Genomic DNA, 19,763 nt, shown 5'->3' on the forward strand with positions numbered 1-19,763 from the left:
CTCTGTATCTCATGCCCCACAGCCTCTATTCTTGCCCTAAATACGCTTTTAGCTACCTTCGGAACTCTTTCTGGCCTACAAGTTAACCCCGATAAATCTAGAGCTTTAAATATCTCCTTACCCTATAGACTCATGAATGCCCTCCAAGACGCTTTCGAGTTTCAATGGGAACAGCACAGGCTCCCATACTTAGGCATTTATCTCACTAATTCATTTGAAACCCTGTTTCAGCATAACTACCCAGCATTGACAGGTGACCTGATCCAGCTCTTGGAATGCTGGAAAATATACTCTATCTCCTGGTTAGGCAAGATCGCAGCGATCAAAATGACCTTCCTCCCGAAAATCCTTTATGTCTTTCGCTTGCTACCCATCCCACTGCCACCTGCGTTCCTAAATAATCTACAAAGTAAAATTAATCAATTTGTGTGGGGCTCCACAAAACCGAGATTCTGAAACCGCTATCTCTCTCGGCTGAGGACTGATGGGGGCCTGGGCATGCCCAACCTCGTAAACTACTATAAGGCTGCACAGATTTCTCCACTATCCCACTGGCACCTTGATAATAATAGACCCTCATGGGTTGATATTGAAGAGTCTATCATGAATCCAATCAAAATCTCCAACATTCTCTGGATCACCCCCACATCCAGATGTAAAGTGGCCAACCCCATAATTAAGCACTCTTTATCGATATGGGATAGTTGTAAATACTCCGGAAACCTTATGTCCTCCCATAGACCACTGGCCTCCTTCATGGGTAACCCCTCCTTTCCTGTAGCACTAGAGTACCCAGCTAGCTTTCACTGGTGGGTTAACTCACACCTCACAAAGGTATACGATTTATCTACAGATAGTGGAATGAAGTCCCTTGCCGCCCTTCGGGAACACAAACAGCTCCCCTCCTCCGAGACCTTTCGTTACCTACAGATCGCCCATTTTATTAAGGCTCATCTCTCATACACCGACTCCCCACTGACTAGAACACCATTCGAACACATTTGTGCCTCAGACCCGCTTTCCCCAGGAACATTATCAACTATCTATAAGGAAATATCACATGAGCAGTCCAAGCATAAACCTAAATATATCACTGACTGGGAGAAGGACTTGGGTATCACTATAGGAACTGAGGACCTCTCCGATATCTGGGCCAACATCCCTAAAGTCTCTATAAATGCTGATCTGGTGGAAGTTAACTATAAATTGCTCCTTCGCTGGTATCTAGTTCCTGCCCGCTTGGCCAAGTTTAATAAGGACCGCTCACCAAATTGTTTTAGAGGATGCAACTCTCCAGGTACCCATGACCACATTTGGTGGAAATGCCCTAAAGCTCGGAGACTCTGGCTGAGAGTGTGCACATGGGCCTCCTCCTTAGTCAACGAGCCCATACCTAGGAATCCTACTCACACATTATTAGGTCTTCCCTATTCCAACCTCACTAAGCCACAAAACAAACTAGTTAGCTACATATTCACCGCTACAAAACTCACAATAGCAGCTGCCTGGAATGCAAGGGCTCTCTCCTTTGATTTAGTGAAAAATAGGTTGAGCCGGGTCCTCTTCTTTGAGAAATTACGGGCCAGACTGGGGGACGATGTGGCAAATTTCAATAAAGTATGGTCGCCCGCAATCGAATACTTTCTAGGCTCAGACGGTAGTGCCCGGATTAACAATCTCTAAAGGCCCTCTATAACCTCTACAATGCCCTGGCCCCACCTGCTGCAGTTGGCCCCAGCACTTCGGGCCCTCCTCGTCCCATACCTACTCTCTTCCTTTCTACTCTTTTCCTTTCTTACTTTTCTTCCTTCTCCTGTCCTTCTTGATTATTTTTATATGTCTACCACTTCGGTAACACATGCAAATTATATCGTCCCAGTCCCTACTTGAATATAAGGTGCATCTTAGATGCAACTAATTCCTACCTCCGCTGGGAGATAGGATACACTGGCTCAAGTCAACAATCCTATAAAATAGGCTCTTGCCCAGCCAAATTGTTTGGTTAATGTATGGGCAAGAGATATTTTTACTACACTTATACTTACAACAGCTGTCTCCCCCATGTAATATCATTGGTGTTGTAGCGCTCTTGTTTATTGGTTTTACCACTAGCACCAGTAACTACCGTATTTCGCGCCATATAAGACGCTCCGGAATATAAGACGCACCCAGGTTTAGAGGGCAAAAATCAGGGAAAAAGAAAATACTAAACCTGGTGTGTCCATATTCCAGGAGCGTCTTGTACATGTCCTTCTGTGTGTCCTCATGTGCCCCATGTGTCCTTCTGTGCCTCCCATGTGTCCTCCTGTGCCCCATGTGTCCTCCTGTGCCCCCCATGTGCCCTTCTGTGCCCCCCATGTGCCCTTCTGTGCCTTCCATGTGCCCTTCTGTGTGTCCTCATGTGCCCCATGTGTCCTTCTGTGCCCCCCATGTGTCCTCCTGTGTCCTCATGTGCCCCCCATGTGTCCTCCTGTGCCCCCCATGTGTCCTCCTGTGTCCTCATGTGCCCTTCTGTGCCCCCATGGGTTCTTCTGTGTGTCCTCATGTGCCCCCATGTGTCCTTCTGTGCCCCCCATGTGTCCTCATGTGCCCTTCTGTGCCCCCCATGGGTTCTCCTGTGTGTCCTCATGTGCCCCCATGTGTCCTTCTGTGCCCCCCATGTGTCCTCATGTGCCCTTCTGTGCCCCCCATGGGTTCTCCTGTGTCTCCTCATGTGCCCCCATGTGTCCTTCTGTGCCCCCCATGTGTCCTCATGTGCCCCCCATGTGTCCTCATGTGCCCCCATGTGTGCTCCTGTGCCCCCCCCCCCATGTGTCCTGATGTGCCCCCATGTGTTTTCCTGTGCCCCCTCATGTGTTTTTCTGTGCCCCCTCATGTGCCCTCATTTGCCCCCCTGCCTTCCTCCCTCCCACCTGCCCGAGTCTCCTGCCCTCCGGATTGGAGTGTTAATAGCAGCAGCAACTTTGGCAGGCTCCCGCGCTGATCCTAGATCATTGCGCTGCCCCCCGCTAGCCTCCTCTGCCTCCCCCCTGTGTATCTGCCCCCCCCGGGTGAAGGAATAAAGTATCGGCAGCTTACCTCCGCAGTGCGCCCGCGATAACTGCAGACATCCGTCTTCCAGGCACTTCTCGCTCTAGTGACCGGCTTGAACTGCGCGTCATCAGTTCAAGCCGGCCACTAGAGCGAGAAGTGCCTGGAAGACGGATGTCTGCAGTCATCGCGGGCGCACTGCGGAGGTAAGCTGCCGATACTTTATTCCTTCACCCGGGGGGCCAAATACACAGGGGGGAGGCAGAGGAGGCTAGCGGGGGGCAGCGCAATGATCTAGGATCAGCGCGGGAGCCTGCCAAAGGTAAGTTGCTGCTGCTATTAACACTGCATCCGGGGGGCCAGGAGACGCAGGCGGGCACAGAAAGGCAGGAACAGAAAGGCAGGGAATCCCCAACATGGCGGCGGGTCGCGGTTCGTATCAGCGGGCGTTATTAAGTTGGGGATTCCCTGCCTTTGCCGTATAAGACGCAGGGACTTTTTCTCCCCATTTTTGGGGGAGAAAAAGTGCGTCTTATACGGCGACAAATACGGTACCCATTTGGTGTTTGCAACATGTCAAATATCATATCTGTTAGAAGTGATTTTTGTCCACCTTTGCTTGCAATAACAGTTCTCGTTATGTTTAAACTTACATTCTGCTTATGTATTTCCTGTAAGCTTCTTATTTTACAAAACCTAATAAAAACGATTGAAACAAAAAAATCGTATACTGGTGCTATGTATGAACAGATACTGGTGTTGTACTGTCTGTGGTACCCAGTATATAACAGTATATAGGCGATTGACTGGTTGGATTGGTCAACTCTCCCTAAGTGGATTGGTCAGCTCTCCTTGTCTACCTGTTTATCAGAGCGGTATGCAAGAATAGATTGCGCTGTGCCCATAAAACATGCCTCTTTCACCTGTCTGGCCCACCCTCGTATCCTATTTACCTCCTTCTCAGCCTCTCAGATCTCGCACATGTGCGCCTGCACCGCTTCACTACAGTCCTCAGCAGCGAGTTCTGAGAGGCGGTAACAGGATAGGAGGTATCACCCGGCATTAATGACACCCGGCGTATAAGACAACCCCCAACTTTTCAGAAGATTTTCAAGGGTTAAAAAGTAGTCTTATACGCAGGAATATACAGTATACATTTGCATACAAAAGATTAATAATCCTGCATCAACTTTTAACTGTTTGTATCTCACTGACCATCCCTAGTAATGAATGGCCAGCATAGCAATATTTCAGTATGCAGAAGCGTACCTACCTAATTGTTTGTTGTTGTTTTATTTGTATTTATACTGATTGTGTGTCAAGTTAAAGAAAAAAATTAAGTTATACCTGTTTAGAGCAACTTTTTGTAGTAGTATGCAAAGTTACTAGTATTAAAGAGGAACTCCAGTGAAAATAATAAAAAAGTGCTTCATTTTTACAATAATTATATATAAATGATTTAGTCAGTGTTATCCCATTGTAAAATCTTTTAAATCCCTGATTTACATTCCGACATTTATTACATGGTGACATTTTTACTGTTGGCAGTTGATGTAGCTGCTGCATGCTTTTTTGGCAGTTGGAAACAGCTGTAAACAGCTATTTCCCTCAAGGCAGCAAGGTTCCCAGACAGGAAACTGCCAGGAGTACCACGGTCCTCCGAGTTTCTTGTGGGAGGGGTTTCACCACAATATCAGTCATACAGTGCCCCCTGATGGTCTGTTTCTGAAAAGGAATAGATTGCTCATGTAAAATGGGGTATATCAGTTACTGATTCGGATAAAGTTCAATTCTTGGTCGGAGTTTCTCTTTAAGTCTGTCAGGTTCAACTGGACTTGCATTGCAGTGCTTTCCAACTGTCTCTGGACAACCTAAACAGAGGTAACAATCCACCATTCATTAAAACACCTTACAGGTGCCCGGGTGATTGACTAGTACAACAGAGCAACATATTTATGGCAAAAACTGCAGGGCAGCTGAACCCCAGCATAACCTAAAGGTTTCAGTCAGATTTTGGATCTGTACTTTTAACCTATACTTTCTCACACCATATTTGGATGTAAAAACAGCTGTAACATTGCGGTCCATCCCCACAGATGCCAGAATTCTTTTCTCTCTTCTACAATTCTACAGTTCTGCCTTCCCAAACTCATCCTGCATAACTAATGTTTTTTTTCCACTTATGAACCAGAGCACCTTTCAGCGCGCCTTACATTCATTCACCAACAACTTTATTATTACTCATCACATCACATTTTTTGCCACCAATTAGGCTTTCTTTGTGTGGTACTTTTTACTAAGAATTTTTATTTTAAATGCTTTTTAAGGGGATTAATAAGAAAAAAGCCATTATAACTTTAAATAAAATGTGCTACTGTGGATAATATCCACACATTTTATTTCCCCATTTGTCCTGGTTATTACAACGTTTAAATTATGTCCCTAGTACAATGTATAGCGACAATATTTTATTTGGAAATAAAGGTGTATTTTTTCAGCTTTGTGTCCGTCACTAAATACAAGCCCTTATTTGCATAAATAACAGTAATTAATATACCCTCATGACTTAAATATTAAGAATGTTGAGTCCCTAAGGTAACTATTTATGTATTTTTTTAAATGTTACTTTTTTATATACAAATGTTTTATTTTGGGAACTACGGGAGAGTGGGGGAAGTAACGGGTTAATTTTAATGGGGATTTATGTATTTCTGTTTAATGTACTAGGCCCGGGTACAATTTTACTAATTGGCCACTAGATGTACCCCCACTTTATATTCATGGTACTGTGAACAGTACACAGGAAATAGTGTATGTTTTTACTTTTACTTTCTCAATGATCACCAGCATCTCATTGATGCTGGTGATCATTGGTTACAGGCACTTTGATCAGTGAATGTGAACATGCATTCCTATTCACTGATCAGTCTACCAATCAGTGGCGACGGTAGTGTGCTCAGTGACGATAGCAGGGAGGTACGTATATCTACACCCCTGGAGCTATGATTGAGTCTCCAGCGGTATAGATATAGTATATGAAATACATATCGGATATATGCTCCCTTTGGCTTCTAGGAAGCACTGTAAAGTGGATAGTGCATGACCTTTTCATTAATGGGACCTCAGAGTTAGACTAAGTAAATAATCTAAAGAATCCAGGAAAAATCCTGCTGCACCAGATGGTGGGTTATTGTCAAAAAACCTTTATTAGTAATCCATCATCAAAGTAGCATACAAAAGCTCACGCGTATCGGAGCAATGGCTCCTTAAAGGAATACTTAAGCCAAAAAAAAAAAATGATATTTACTCACCCAGGGCATCCCTCAGCCCCCTGAAGCTGGATGGTGCCCTCGCAGCCCAGCTCCGATCGTCCTGTCCCCGCCGGCGGCTACTTCCGGGTTCGGCGACAGCTGCCGACAGGCTGGGAACGCGGCTGATTCTCCGCGTTCCCAGCCGCTATATTACCCTCTATGCTGCTATAGCATATATATATGTATATATAAGTTGCCGGCGGCTACTTCCGGGTTCGGCGACAGCTGCCGACAGGCTGGGAACGCGGCTGATTCTCCGCGTTCCCAGCCACTATATCACCCTCTATGCTGCTATAGCGTATATATATACGCTATAGCAGCATAGAGGGTGATATAGCGGCTGGGAACGCGGAGAATCAGCCACGTTCCCAGCCTGTCGGCGGCTGTCGCTGAACCCGGAAATAGCCGCCGGCAGGGACAGGACGATCGGAGAGGGGCTGCGAGGGCACCATCCAGCTTCAGGGGGCTGAGGGATGCCCCGGGTGAGTAAATATCATTTTGGGGGGGGGGGGGGAGCTTATGTATTCCTTTAATCATAGCTATGATTAAGGAGCTGTTGCTCCGATACGCGTGAGCTTTTGTATGCTACTTTGGTGATGGATTACTAATAAAGGTTTTTTGACAATATCCCACCATCTGGTGCAGCGGGATTTTTCCTGGATTCTTGAAGTTTGGCTTCTATTTCTCGGTTCCCATATGTGTTAAACGTGAGTGCAGCAGCCTTTCCACTTGTTCCTAAATAATCTAAACACAGCCCCATGTAAAGCAATGACTGTACTGAAAGTCGGTGTTACTCAATCCACATTGGTATACTGAAGGTATTATCACATGGATTCGTGATCTGGCCATCTATTAAGAGGCTATTATCTCCTGAATAGCAGATGGAGCAGTCTAGAGGTAGCAGCACTAGTGAGTATACAACTAGCCAGCTGCTGCAAGCACCAGGCCAGAGGTTCCTGGAGAAAGGGCTGGGGTAGGTGAAAAGGGGGCAGAAAGACATTCAGGATAAGTAGACTTTACAAGAACATTTATGTTGTGAAACAGAAAAAAATGGCAACCAGTAAAAATTAGCTTTTTTCAGATGAAAAAGATTATTATTATTTTGGAGATATATAGCTCCAGCATCTTCTGTGGCACTGTAATGACTCTTACCTTCAGAATCTAAAAAATAATCAGTTGTGAAAGAGTTCCAGTGTTTCTTTGTCTTCAGGTATGGAGAATTAAACTCTTGACTTATGATGTGTAAATGAATATGGCTACATGGAAGGAAAATAGGAGTACATAAGTATACTTATGACTATAACAATGACATTTTAGGGTGAGCTATATTAATGAATATCTTACCTCATGCTTGGAATAGCATGATAACCAAACCTAAACTTTGCTCTACTCAGAGATGAGTGCTGCTGTGTAATCTTCTCCCCAACTGCATGCATGTGCTGTAATAACTCCAGGTGTTCTGACCGTACGGCCTTCAGACTGGGTATAGACTGCCATGGTAGAACCAACCAGTGGTAGCGTGCCTTAGGGTATTTGTCTTTAATTACCACAACCTTATCATCTTTAAAAACCTGTATGCAACAAATAATAAATCTTACACACTTTTTTTTCAAGACAAAATACAGTTTACCAAATTAATCAGTAAACAAAAGTGGAAGTGAACAATGTTTGTCCAGCTCTGGTGCTAGAGGGTTAATACAGTATAAAATGAATACTCTGGTAAAAAAAAATTTGTTTGTTTTTCAAAATTTGCTTATAGGTAAGGCTAGACCTAAAAGCGAAATGGATAATAAAGATCCTTCTGTAGTCCAGGAGTACAACATTTCTTTTCTTATTTAACAAAATTGCAACGATATTGAACGGGGAACCAGACCACTGCAAAATAGGTGGAAATGGCTCTCAGCAGTCCTGCAATACTTGCAGCCATCCACTTCAATCTGCTGCAAAATTGGTGCAATTTTTTTTTTTTAAGAGGATTAGGTAATTTAGTAGGTAAGGCCTGCTTACCACACACCTGAAGTGAGAGGGAGGCTGACATAATTATTTCCTTTAGGGCTCGTTTCCACTATAGCGAATCTGCATGCGGAGTCCGCATGCGGATTCGCATAGGCAATGCAAGTGGATGGGGCTGTTTCCACTTGTGCGGCTGCGGGAGCGTTTTTTTGTGCGGCAGAAATCTGCACGGCAGAGCCGTCAGATTTCGCGTGCGAGAGGAATGCACGCGAATCGCCGCTAATGCTTTTAATAGGGAAACCGCATGCTGGTTGAGCATGCGGTTTTTGCCGCGAAGTCGCATGCGATTTCGCATAGGTATAATGTTAATTTACACAGGCAGTGACATGGTTAAATTTGCACATACCCTTACCTATGCGGAATCGCATGTGAAATCGTGGCAAAACCGCATGCGGAATCGCACCCGCATGCAATTTCGTCCGCGGTGGAATGCAGGCGATTCCGCACCGCAACAGTGGAAACGAGCCCTTACCACAATGCACATAGCCTGCTGATCCTCTGCCTCTAATTCGTTTGGCCATAGACCCTGAACAAGCATGCAGATCAGATACAGGGCTGTGGAATTGGTACAAAAATCATCAACTGTCTCCGACTCCTCAGTTTATGATGCCAAAGACTAATCTACATATAACTATCTTTTTGATTGAAAGTATTTCACATAAAAGGCATTTAATTACTGCCAAAGTTTAGGAATTGTAAAGCTATATTGAGGCCTGGAACCCACTACAAAACGCTATCGCTAATAGCTACATTTTTAATGAGCGTTTTCTGGCGATTTTGGTAGCAATTTAAAAAAGTGTAAGCATTTTGCCAGCGATTGTGTAGCGATTAGCATTTTTAATTTTGATTGCTCCTTTCAATCAATTGAAATTTTTTTTACAGTGTGCAGTAAATTAAAAACACTAGCAAAATCGCTCTGTGTAGGTTTTGACGAGCGATTACGCCAGCGGTTTTATATTTTACATTGCAGAAATGTTGACGCTAAAAATGCTGCATGTCCTGCGTTTGCCATTTTGGTAATCGCTCCAGTGGAATTTGGGTCATCCATTAACATTAGCTGAGCTGGAAAAAAAAAATCGCTCTAGTGGGTTCCAGCCCTAAGATGGTATCTGCTTTTGAGAACAAAACAGAGCTCCTGGCCAGGAGTCTGACACTCTACCCTGTCGGCCATCCCGGCCTGTCATTACCAGCATGAATATGAAGGCACATGGTCTGATTCACCAGATCCCCATATCGGCCAGGTTCTGGTGTGTAGCCCTGTGTGCTTGCAAGAAAAAAAAGCCTCTGTCTTTTCTATATCTGATTAAAAAAAAAAAGTGTCAGGGTCTTTTTCTGCAAGGGGTGGACCTATGTACAGTAATGCAGCCGATACGGAGTTCCAGTGAATCCTATTAAACAGACAATGTGTTGAAACATTCTAACTTTTAAGCATTAGCACACCTTTGTGTTTTTTTATACACCAGAGAGACATTTTTACTAAACTTAGGATATAGCTGTAGAGTAGCTGTTAAATAGAATTAAAAACTAATCCTTGGTAGGAGTACATGTAAAGGGTACAGACAAGAACAAAGATCATCAATCAGGCCCTAGGCAATCTAACTGTGGGTACATCTAAAGCCTGGTACACACCATGCAATTTTCCCGTCAGATAGATGGGTCGAATAGGTAATTTCCGACAGGTCTGATTTGACTTCCGATCGTTTTTCTGATCGATTTGCATAGAAGTGATCCGAAAATCGATCAGATAATCGTTCGGAAATCCGATCGGATCTGTTAGAAACTATCTGTCGACCCATCTATCTGATGGGAAATTGCATGGTGTGTAATGCTGGGGATACACAGCTCGATTCTGAGCCATTTAGATGGCTCGATAGATCATTTCCGACATGTCCGATCTCCCGCCCGATCGATTTGCCGCTCAATTACGCATTGAACACAATGGAAAAAGGTAAGAAAAATGAGCAGAAAATAAGAGAATCGCCCCCGGAATCGAGCGGGGAATCTAGCGGCAAAATCAAGCCGTTTATGCCCCGCATAACAGTGATGTGCAGGTACTCTGCAGGAGAAAGAGTGGATTCTTCCTCTATTATGCTGGAAATACGCAATGAGATTTTTCAGCATATTTACTGTCTGATCGATTTCCATTCACTTCTATGAAAAATCGATCAGAAAAAACGAAAATAAGATTGGACATGTCGGAAATTATCTATCGAACCATCTATCTGCCAAAAAATCTCATGGTGTATTTCCAGCATTACACATTCTTCATGTATGATCAGAACTAAGTTTAATAATAATAATAATGGCAGTATTTGTATAGCGCCTTTCTCCTGTCGGACTCAAAGCGCTTGCGAGGCACCCACTAGAGCGCACTCAGTAGGCAGTAGCAGTGTTAGGGAGTCTTGCCCAATGAACTCCTTACTGAATTACTGGCTTACTGAACAGGCACAGCCGAGATTCGAACCCAGGTCTCCCATGTCAGAGGCAGAGCCCTTAACCAGTACAGCATCCAGCCACTGCTTTACAGGTAATAGACAACACCTCTGCATGCAATGTGCACAACATTCCCAGTGGATTAACAGTTATGCAGGGATTGCATATGGAGAGTAAATTTTCACTGTATGACTTTATTTGTAGTCACCAACCCCACATTTAACAACAGATCAAAATAATTGATTTAACCACTTGGCATTCCGAGGGGTTTCCCCCTTTAAGATTTCTGATAATTTTGTCATTTCAGCTGTCACTATTGATACATCCATAACTTTTTGATTACTTATGCCATCAAAGTGATACACATGTGGGTTTTTTTCAGGACAATCAATGCTTTCTTTGGGTAATATTTGTTTTCAAGAATGATTTAATTTTACAGGCATTCAATATGGGAAAAAAAAGGCGTAAGTGCAGAAAATACAATTTTTCATATTTCACCTTTCACAAATTTTACATGACAAGTGCCACAGTTATAAAACATCACAAAATAGGTTACTTGTCTTTTCCCAGTTATATCAATACCCTACACGCCATATATCATCACTACTTGGGAATGTTGTGTACCATTATCACCTGCTTGTGCATTTGTAGCGATTGGATCCGATCGCAATGGCGCACAGTTTGGGGACCCTAGTGCTGTACAGATACATTGCTTGGGCAACAACACAGCAATGCATACGTACAGTGTTGGGTCCCGGAGCTGTTGCCCTATCGGGTGGCAGCCGTTACAGGTGCCCACTAATCTTAAGGCTAAGTATAGGTTACACAAGGGGTTAATTAGTTAGGTAGGAGTTCATTTTTTATTTGGGGAAGGGAGAGAAACACTATTATTTAATGGGGACACTGTCACTTTAATACTTTGGTGTTTTTTTACTAACTTTTTCCCCCTTGTTTTCATGAATGAGTGCTGCTATTAGCTATTAGCAGCACTCATTCACTGTTAAATAAATGCACACTTGTGCACGAGCGTGAATAAATGACGGGAGCATGCACGTGCGGCAGCCTTTTAGCTGCAGGATGTGAATTTCACGTCCTGGAATGTAAAGGAGGGCCAACTGGTACATGAAATTCACATCCTGAAATCTTGAATGATTAATGAGCAAAGGAAGATTAAAAATCATGTAGAATTGGTATGGGAGCTGACAATAGTTACAAATGTTAAAGGAAACCAGAGATGAATGCTTTGGCACAAAATAAACATATCCCTGAATAGATTTTACAAAAAATATACTTTACCTGGTATTTTCGCCGCTCTGGTGTGCGGGTTTTTTGTGTTTTGTTTTTTTTTACTAAAACTCCATGCAAAACAACACAGTTCAAAAGAAAATCATATTATTTAGTGGGCTGTGAGCAAAATGAAATCACCATTTCTAAAAACCTCTTATGACTAATATAGATAAAAAAATAAGTTTATCATATACCCTTACATTAGCAGCTCCTCCCATCTCATAACGGCTCTCTGTGATGCTGCAAATATACAGAACAGGAAAGCAGAGACACAAGTGGACAGGCTTGGGCTTGAAAATACATCAGAGAAGACAGACTCAGCTATAATGATTCCTGAGCAAAGCCAGACAATGCTCAGTCTGGGATTTTATCAGGTCTGATAGCAAGCAGGCTGAGCAGTGAAGGATTAAACAGAGAGCAGGGTAGGTGTTTTCTCTAATGTTCCCACTGATATTTATGGTAAAATACTTGAGGGTGCTTCAGCTCTCTGGTTCACTTTAATACTCAAATGCACTTTCAAATTACAGCTCATACTCCTATTACTATTATTACCATTTTGTAATATACTAAAATGATATGAATGTCACTTTGCATAATAGCTCAACTGGATGTTGTAATAGTGACTAGTGAAAGTCAATGAGATGAAAATAAGTTGATGCAGGATTTTGAATGAAAATGTATGCAGCTTGAAAATGGACCAAACAAAACCTGCAAAGGTGGAATCTGATTGGTCCATTGTCAATCTGCATAATTTTGCATAGAACATTTGTATAAACCTGCATCAACATAGAATTATGTGCATCTCATTGACCATCCCTACAAGTGACACAACTACTAATCGGATTTTTGTCTTACAGCAGAGATTATCTATTATATATAAAAGATTCCTGTGTACACAATTAGATATGTATCTCTGATTTTAAAAATAGGGTACTGCTTTATTGCAGCAGCACAAGTAAAGCAGGCCATACACTGGCTCGATTCACGGCCGTTTCGACAGCAGATCCGATCCTGGGATCGAATCTGCTGCCAATCGCTTGCGCTAAACGCACCCGCCGATCCGATTCCCTCCCGAAATCGGATCGGTCCGTCGATCGCGCCGTGCGGGAAATTACCCTCGATCGCCCGGCGGTAGGAGCGCGTCGCTTGCGGCGTACGATTCGGGCCCGATCCGAGCATGTATACATTACCTGAAGCTGGCTCCGGGGTCCTCTTCTCCTCGCTGCACCGCATTTCCGCATGTCCCAGTGTACGCTTATACTTCCTGTGTCACTCCGGTGACCAGGAAGTTGAAATAGAGGGCGCTCTATTTGAACTTCCTGGTCACGGAGTAACACAGGAAGCGCCGGGATGGAGCAAGAACAGCGGTGCGGTGCAGTGCGGAGAAGACGCCCGGGAGCCAGCCTCAGGTAATGTATACGGGGGGGGGGGGACAGGCGGCAGGAGCAGCTGAACAGATTGTGATCGGTTTCAGGCTGAAATCGATTCACAATCTGTTTGCAGTAAAGGCAGCCATACGATCCCTATCTGATCAGATTCGATCAGATAGGGATCTGTCAGCTGGTCGATCTAATGGCACATCGACCAGTGTATGGCCACCTTAACTGTTTTTGATTGGTTTATTTCATTTTTGTGGACTAAGCACTGCTTTTACTGTATATACTTGTTATATTTGATGACTATTATCTGAGAAATAGAACATTTTATCAGATTTTTTTTTTACTGACTTCAGGTACCCAAAAATTGCTCCGACTCCAACTCCACAGCCCTGATCATATATGTTTCTGACTGACGTCTGGCTGGATTAGCCACATGCTTGTTTCAGGTGTGTTATTCAGACACTACTGAAACCAGGAAGATCAACAGGGCTGTCAGGCATCTGGTATCATTTAAAAGGAAAGGCATCACAGTTGCATAGTGAATAGCATGGTTCAAATGCATGCCAGGGCTAGAGTCTGTACATTCTTCCCGTGTCTGCGTGGGTTTCCTTCCAGCACTCCGGTTTCCTCCCACATCCCAAAAGCATACAGATAAGTCAATAGGCTTACCCTAAATTTGTCCTAGACTGCAATGGACATATGACTATGGTAGGGAATAGATTGTAAGCTGCAGAAGATGTCAGTGCTATATAAATAATAAAAAAAGGAAATAAATATGGCAGCCACCATATGACCCTGACTTCAGGTGTCCTTAACCTCCTTGCCGGTCTAAAAAATCCGGCAAGGAGGCAGCGACGCACTTTTTTATTTATTTATTTATTTTTTAAATCATGTAGCGAGCCCAGGGCTCGCTACATGATAGCCGCTGAGCGGCGGCATCCCCCCACCCACTCCGATCGCCTTCGGCGATCAGAGTATGCAGGAAATCCCGTTGAGAACCGGATTTCCTGCAGGGCTTCCCCGGTCACCATGGCGACGGGGCGGGATGACGTCACCGACGTCATGGACGTCATCGACGTCCTAGGGAATCGCGAACCGCCCCTCAGCTCTGCCTGGCACTGATTGGCCAGGCTGCGCAGGGGTATGGGGCGGGGGGGGGGGCGGCTCGGAGCGGCGAATCTGCGCCGCTCCGCAGGCTCCCGGTCTCCTCCGGTGGTGCACCTGACCTGGCCAGGCCGGCTGCCAGGTCGGGCTCTTCTGGGCTCCAAAATGCACCTCACACGGGCGCGCTGACATCATCGGACGTCCTCCGGGCTGTACTGCGCAGGCGTGAACCTTCCCTTTAGGGCCCATTTACACTATCGCGAATTCACATGCGTTTTTCGCATGCAAATTCGCATAGCAATACAAGTGAATGGGACTGTTTCCACTTGTCAGGATTCCTTTGCGTTTTTCTGTGCAGAAAAAATTTGCATGGCAGAGCCATCAGAATTCGCATACCGCTATGCGAATCGCATACAATGTATTTAATAGGAAATTCGCATGAGGTTTGGGTATGCGAATTTTCATGCCAATTCGCATAGAAACAATGGAAAAGCACACCAGCACTGCCAAGGTTAAATTCGCATACATTGTCATCCATGCAAATTCGCATGAAAATTCACATGAAAATTCGCATGGACTTGCATACGAAATTCGCATCCGCATGCAAATTTTTACCGCGGCGATTCGCACCACACAAGTGGAAATGTAGCCTGAAACTGCTAAAGACTCAAGAGCTAAGCCCAGGAAATTATTTTGCTGCCACAATTTAGTGGGACTTTAGAAACACTGCTGAATACAGACATCAAAACTGCTATATACAAGCTGGACTGTAGGAAAACTTGAATAGTTCACAAAGAAAATAATGTAATTTGCTATCAATCATGCATTCAGAGAGTGAGGGTTATGCTTGAACGCTGATACTATTAGCTAAACTTGGGAGGGGAAATGATTATAGAAAAGCAGGGGGCATTCTCGGGACAGAAGCTTCCTGCCATTTAGCATAGACTGTGGAAGGAACTTTCAAGGGGGGAGGTGCAAAAAAGAGAGAATAGTTTATCCTAGTGCACTATGTTAAAATGAGGGAAGAGATAAGTGAAATATGAGAACCTCTTGCCTTCTCTGCATTGTTGATGTATACAACCACTAGAGGTGAAGGAAGGGAAAGTAGGAATGTGCCTCACAGACACGAACAGGTGTAGGTGGTAGTGTCCAGATAGTGGCCAATCTCTTAAACAAAACAAAAAAAACCATCGCTAGACGATACTCAGTGAGGAAGATAAAACGTATGGTGATCTTTGGACCCTCTTGGATGTGTGGTGGATTACAGTAGGGGAGGATCAAAGATCTTTTTAAAGCAAACCTGTGGTGTTGAGGAGGAAAGAGTTAAATACTTCCATAGTTGTAAGTCTCTGGCCTTGGACGCATCCAGACTGGGCATGCACAAGTACATTGTTCTACTGGGCATACATAGACCTTACTCTCCTGCTTACCCAGTCCAGATGTGCTTTCCACAAATGAGAGCGCTGCCACAAGAAACTTATTTAAAGAGACTTTGCAACAAAAAATAAACTCTCTGGGGGATACTTACCTGGGGAGGGGGAAGACTCTGGATCCTAATGAGGCTTACCACAACCTCCTAAGCCTCAGGGATCCACCACTGTCTTCCCCAAAAACATACAGCCTACAAGGATGTCTGCTGTGGCGCAGTAGCTTTACTGCGCATGTGTGGCCGGGAGTGCTCTGCACATGCCGTCAATATGTCATGCGCGTGATGCCATATGCATGCCTAAAGTGCTCCTGGCCATGGGCAGCCGCTGTAGGATGAGCGCAGCCTGGCCAGCACGTACGCAGTAAAGCCCGTCTCCAGCGACACGGAAGAGGGTCCCGGAGGGCTTTTAGCTAGAATGCGGAGGGCAGAAAGGAAAACGGGGAGTGACAGGCATCAGGACAGGTGATAGTTTATGCCTGCTCCTCCCATTTCTCTTAGGATTTTGACATCTAGTATCCTTTAAAAAGCAGGACAAGCTTAGAGGGGTCCTGCCCTGGAATGGAAGGCTTTCAGAGAATCCAAGAAGCCTCTGGCCTATGCAGAGGCTTCCCACCACTACTGAGATAAGTATTTAACTTTAACTCCTCTGATTTCAGGTTCCTTTAATTTACATGTTGGGTTTTGCTAGAAGAATATGCAACCCACTCCAGTCTTTGCGAACCCATGGATTTTGGTTCGCAAACTTGCGAAAAAGTTTGCGCACCGGTGAATCAACGCGAACCGCAATAGACTTCAACGGGCAGACGAACTTTCAAAACTACAAACATTAATTCTGGCCACAAAAGTGATGGAAAAGATGTTTCAAGGGGTCTAACACCTGGAGGGGGGCATGGTGGAGAGGGATACACACCAAAAGTCCAGGTGGAAAATTACGGATTTGATGCACAGCAGGGTTATAATCCCTAAAGGGCAGAAATCACATTGCATTGCTAAATTGGAGGCATAAAGTGCTGGAAAACATCTTGCGTGTGTATACATCAATCAGGTAGTGTAATTAGTGTACTGCTTCACAATGAGAGACCAAACTCACTATGTAACGCACCGCAAACAGCTGTTTATGTAGTGATGGCCCTGCTGGACTGGTGTGCACCGTGGCGAGATTGCTCTTTCTCAGTGATGTCAGGTAATGTCTGACTGCCTTATCAACTTTCAATGGTTCTTTCTCTACTATTGTTAAAACTTACGGTCTATTCAGTTCCTTCAACGAGAATCTGTTATGGAGGGCAAGTAAGCCATTCATTCAACTGTGTGATAAACTTTCCATATTACTTTCTCAGTACCATGGTGACCACGGGTAACGGCTGGGGAATCAGGATTCGATTCCGGTCCGGAGTGGGAGCCTGAGAAACGGCTACCACCACACATCCAAGGAAGGACCCAATGTGCTGTGTAAGTAATGTACCTGCCCTGACCGTGCTTTGCAGACCAGGCATCTGTGGTCAGATGGACCCTTGACCGAATGCTGTGTGCCAGAGATGACATCACTTGCCTTTCAACATCACGGTAGTTTGAGTATCGCCTTTTTTGAAAAAGAATTGCAGCCTGGTATCTTCCACTGCGGTGTCCCAATTGCCACAAATTTTTGGAAGGCCTCAGAGTCCACCAGCTGGTATGGTAACAGCTGGTGAGCTAACAGTTCTGCCAATCCAGCTGTCAGACGCCAAGCAAGGGGGTGACTGGCAGACATTGGCTTCTTCCGCTCAAAGATTTCCTTAACGGACACCTGGCTGCTGTGGGCAGAGGATCAGGAACGGCTACCACCACACATCCAAGGAAGGCAGCAGGCACGGCACGCAAGTCCCGACTCAGGGAGGTAGTGACAAAAAATAAAGATACAGGAGGACTCTTTCGAGGCCCTGCTGTATAATGATGAGACTAATACACTTCAAATCCTTTAACAAGAATCTGTTATGGAGGGCAAGTCTGCCATCCATTCAAGTGAAAGGTATGCACTGACTGCCAGGTATAATACAATGTGCAGTCACAGATGCAATGAAAGGTATTCTGTGACTGCTGTTCTAACAATGTGCAATCACACAGGTGCAGTGAAAATTGATGCACTGACTGCTGGTATAACAATGTGCAGTCACACAGGTGCAGTGAAAAGGGTGCAGTGACTGCTGGTATAACAATGTACAGTCACACAGGTGCAGTGAAAATGGATGCACTGACTGCTGGTTTATAAAACACCGTGCGGTCACACAGATGCAGTGAAAGGTATGCAGGGACTGCTATATAAAACAGTGTGCGGTCACACAGGTGCAGTGAAAATGGATGCACTGACTGCTGGTATATAAAACACCGTGCGGTCACACAGATGCAGTGAAATGTATGCAGTGACTGCTATATAAAACAGTGTGCAGTCACACAGATGCAGTGGAAGGTATGCACGGACTGGTAAATTAAAAAGCATGTGGTCACACAGGTGCAGTGAAAGGTATGGACGGACTGGTATTATATGTGCAGCAGTCACACTAGGCCCTGAATGTGCTGGGCCTGGCACAGTATAGCAATTAGCAAGGGCCAGCTGCGAAAGACAGGGCTGTATATATAGTGTCAGTGGGCCACACACACACAAAAAAACACATCACAAGAACATTAGCTCTCAAAAGAGCTGTTTTGTTGGTGCTTTTCAGCAACAAATATCAGCAAGGAGCAAGCTAACAGCCTAACAAGAGCCTAACTAAGCTTTCCCTATCTCTGCAGCAACCTCTCTCCCTTCCCTCACTAATACAGCAGCACACAGAGTGAGAACATGGCCGATGCTGCTGCCTTATATAAGGGGGGGGGGCTCCAGGAGGGAGTGCAGCCCGATTGGCTGCCAAATGTCTGCTGACTGTGATGTATAGGGTCAAAGTTTAGCCCAATGATGTAGTGCAGGGGGCGGGTCAAATTCGCATAAAGTTTGCGTTCAGCCGCGAACGCGAATCCGCGATGTTCACGTGAATAATTTTGCGTGCGAACCGTTCGGGACTCTACTCACCTTAGCTTGAAATGACAGTTGAGTTAATTTATGTCTTTGTGGCAACACACCATTGCTTACCCATTGCTCTGTTACTCATTATTAGTGTGAGTTCTTTTAGGCCTGTGTGGACATGTCCCCCTACAGCCCGCAAAACACACGTATTTCTTTTATGTACCTGAAACTCTGGATCCTGCATAGTAACCTTTAGCCCTTGACTCCAGTGTCCTTTGTTTCCAAGCTAGGGTAAAATAAAAGACACATTAATACATAAATACATATAAAATAAATGTGTATTTAAATACACACACACACTTTCAGTAAAAAGTACCTGAGAGCTTTGCTCCTGCTTGGCTGAGACATTATCTTTGTCCCTACCACTATCTAGCCCATCATCAGACTGCAGTTTAGGGAATTTTGTTTCTGTGCTCATGTTTGTAGAAATTTCAGGTGTTCTCTTGCTGGTACATTTTTTCTGTTGGGTTTTGGAAGACTCCCCTACAAATTCTATAGCGTAAGGGTAAAGTTTATTCACAATGTGCAAAACATGGTCAGGCTTCAGCTTCACTTCCTGATCTTTACCAAGATCCACACAATCAACACTGGTTGGGTTTGTTCCTAGCTAAAAGAAAAAACACAAACTTGTTTCAGGTAAAATATATTACTTTATATAAATAAAAAAATCGGACAAAGGGGAATCAGTTCATGCGCATGATGTGGTAGTGGCTGGATAGTGTACTCGTTAAGGGCACCGC

The 19,763-nt window shown here is 44.6% G+C and overlaps 1 protein-coding gene across 1 annotated transcript in view; it reads right to left on the reverse strand.

Moving 5' to 3' along the window:
• Positions 1–19,763, reverse strand: part of APTX (aprataxin) — a 65,746-nt gene that overhangs the window by 15,478 nt on the left and 30,505 nt on the right. The window contains exons 4-7 of the mRNA XM_068233721.1: positions 19,340–19,630; positions 19,187–19,249; positions 7,686–7,912; positions 7,494–7,597 (exon numbers count right to left, since the gene is read on the reverse strand). Coding sequence (XP_068089822.1) covers positions 7,494–7,597; positions 7,686–7,912; positions 19,187–19,249; positions 19,340–19,630 — 685 coding nt within the window. The remainder of the gene's footprint in view (positions 1–7,493; positions 7,598–7,685; positions 7,913–19,186; positions 19,250–19,339; positions 19,631–19,763) is intronic.

This window comes from Hyperolius riggenbachi, chromosome 1 (assembly GCF_040937935.1).
Source record: "Hyperolius riggenbachi isolate aHypRig1 chromosome 1, aHypRig1.pri, whole genome shotgun sequence".
Taxonomy (NCBI): Eukaryota; Metazoa; Chordata; class Amphibia; order Anura; family Hyperoliidae; genus Hyperolius; species Hyperolius riggenbachi.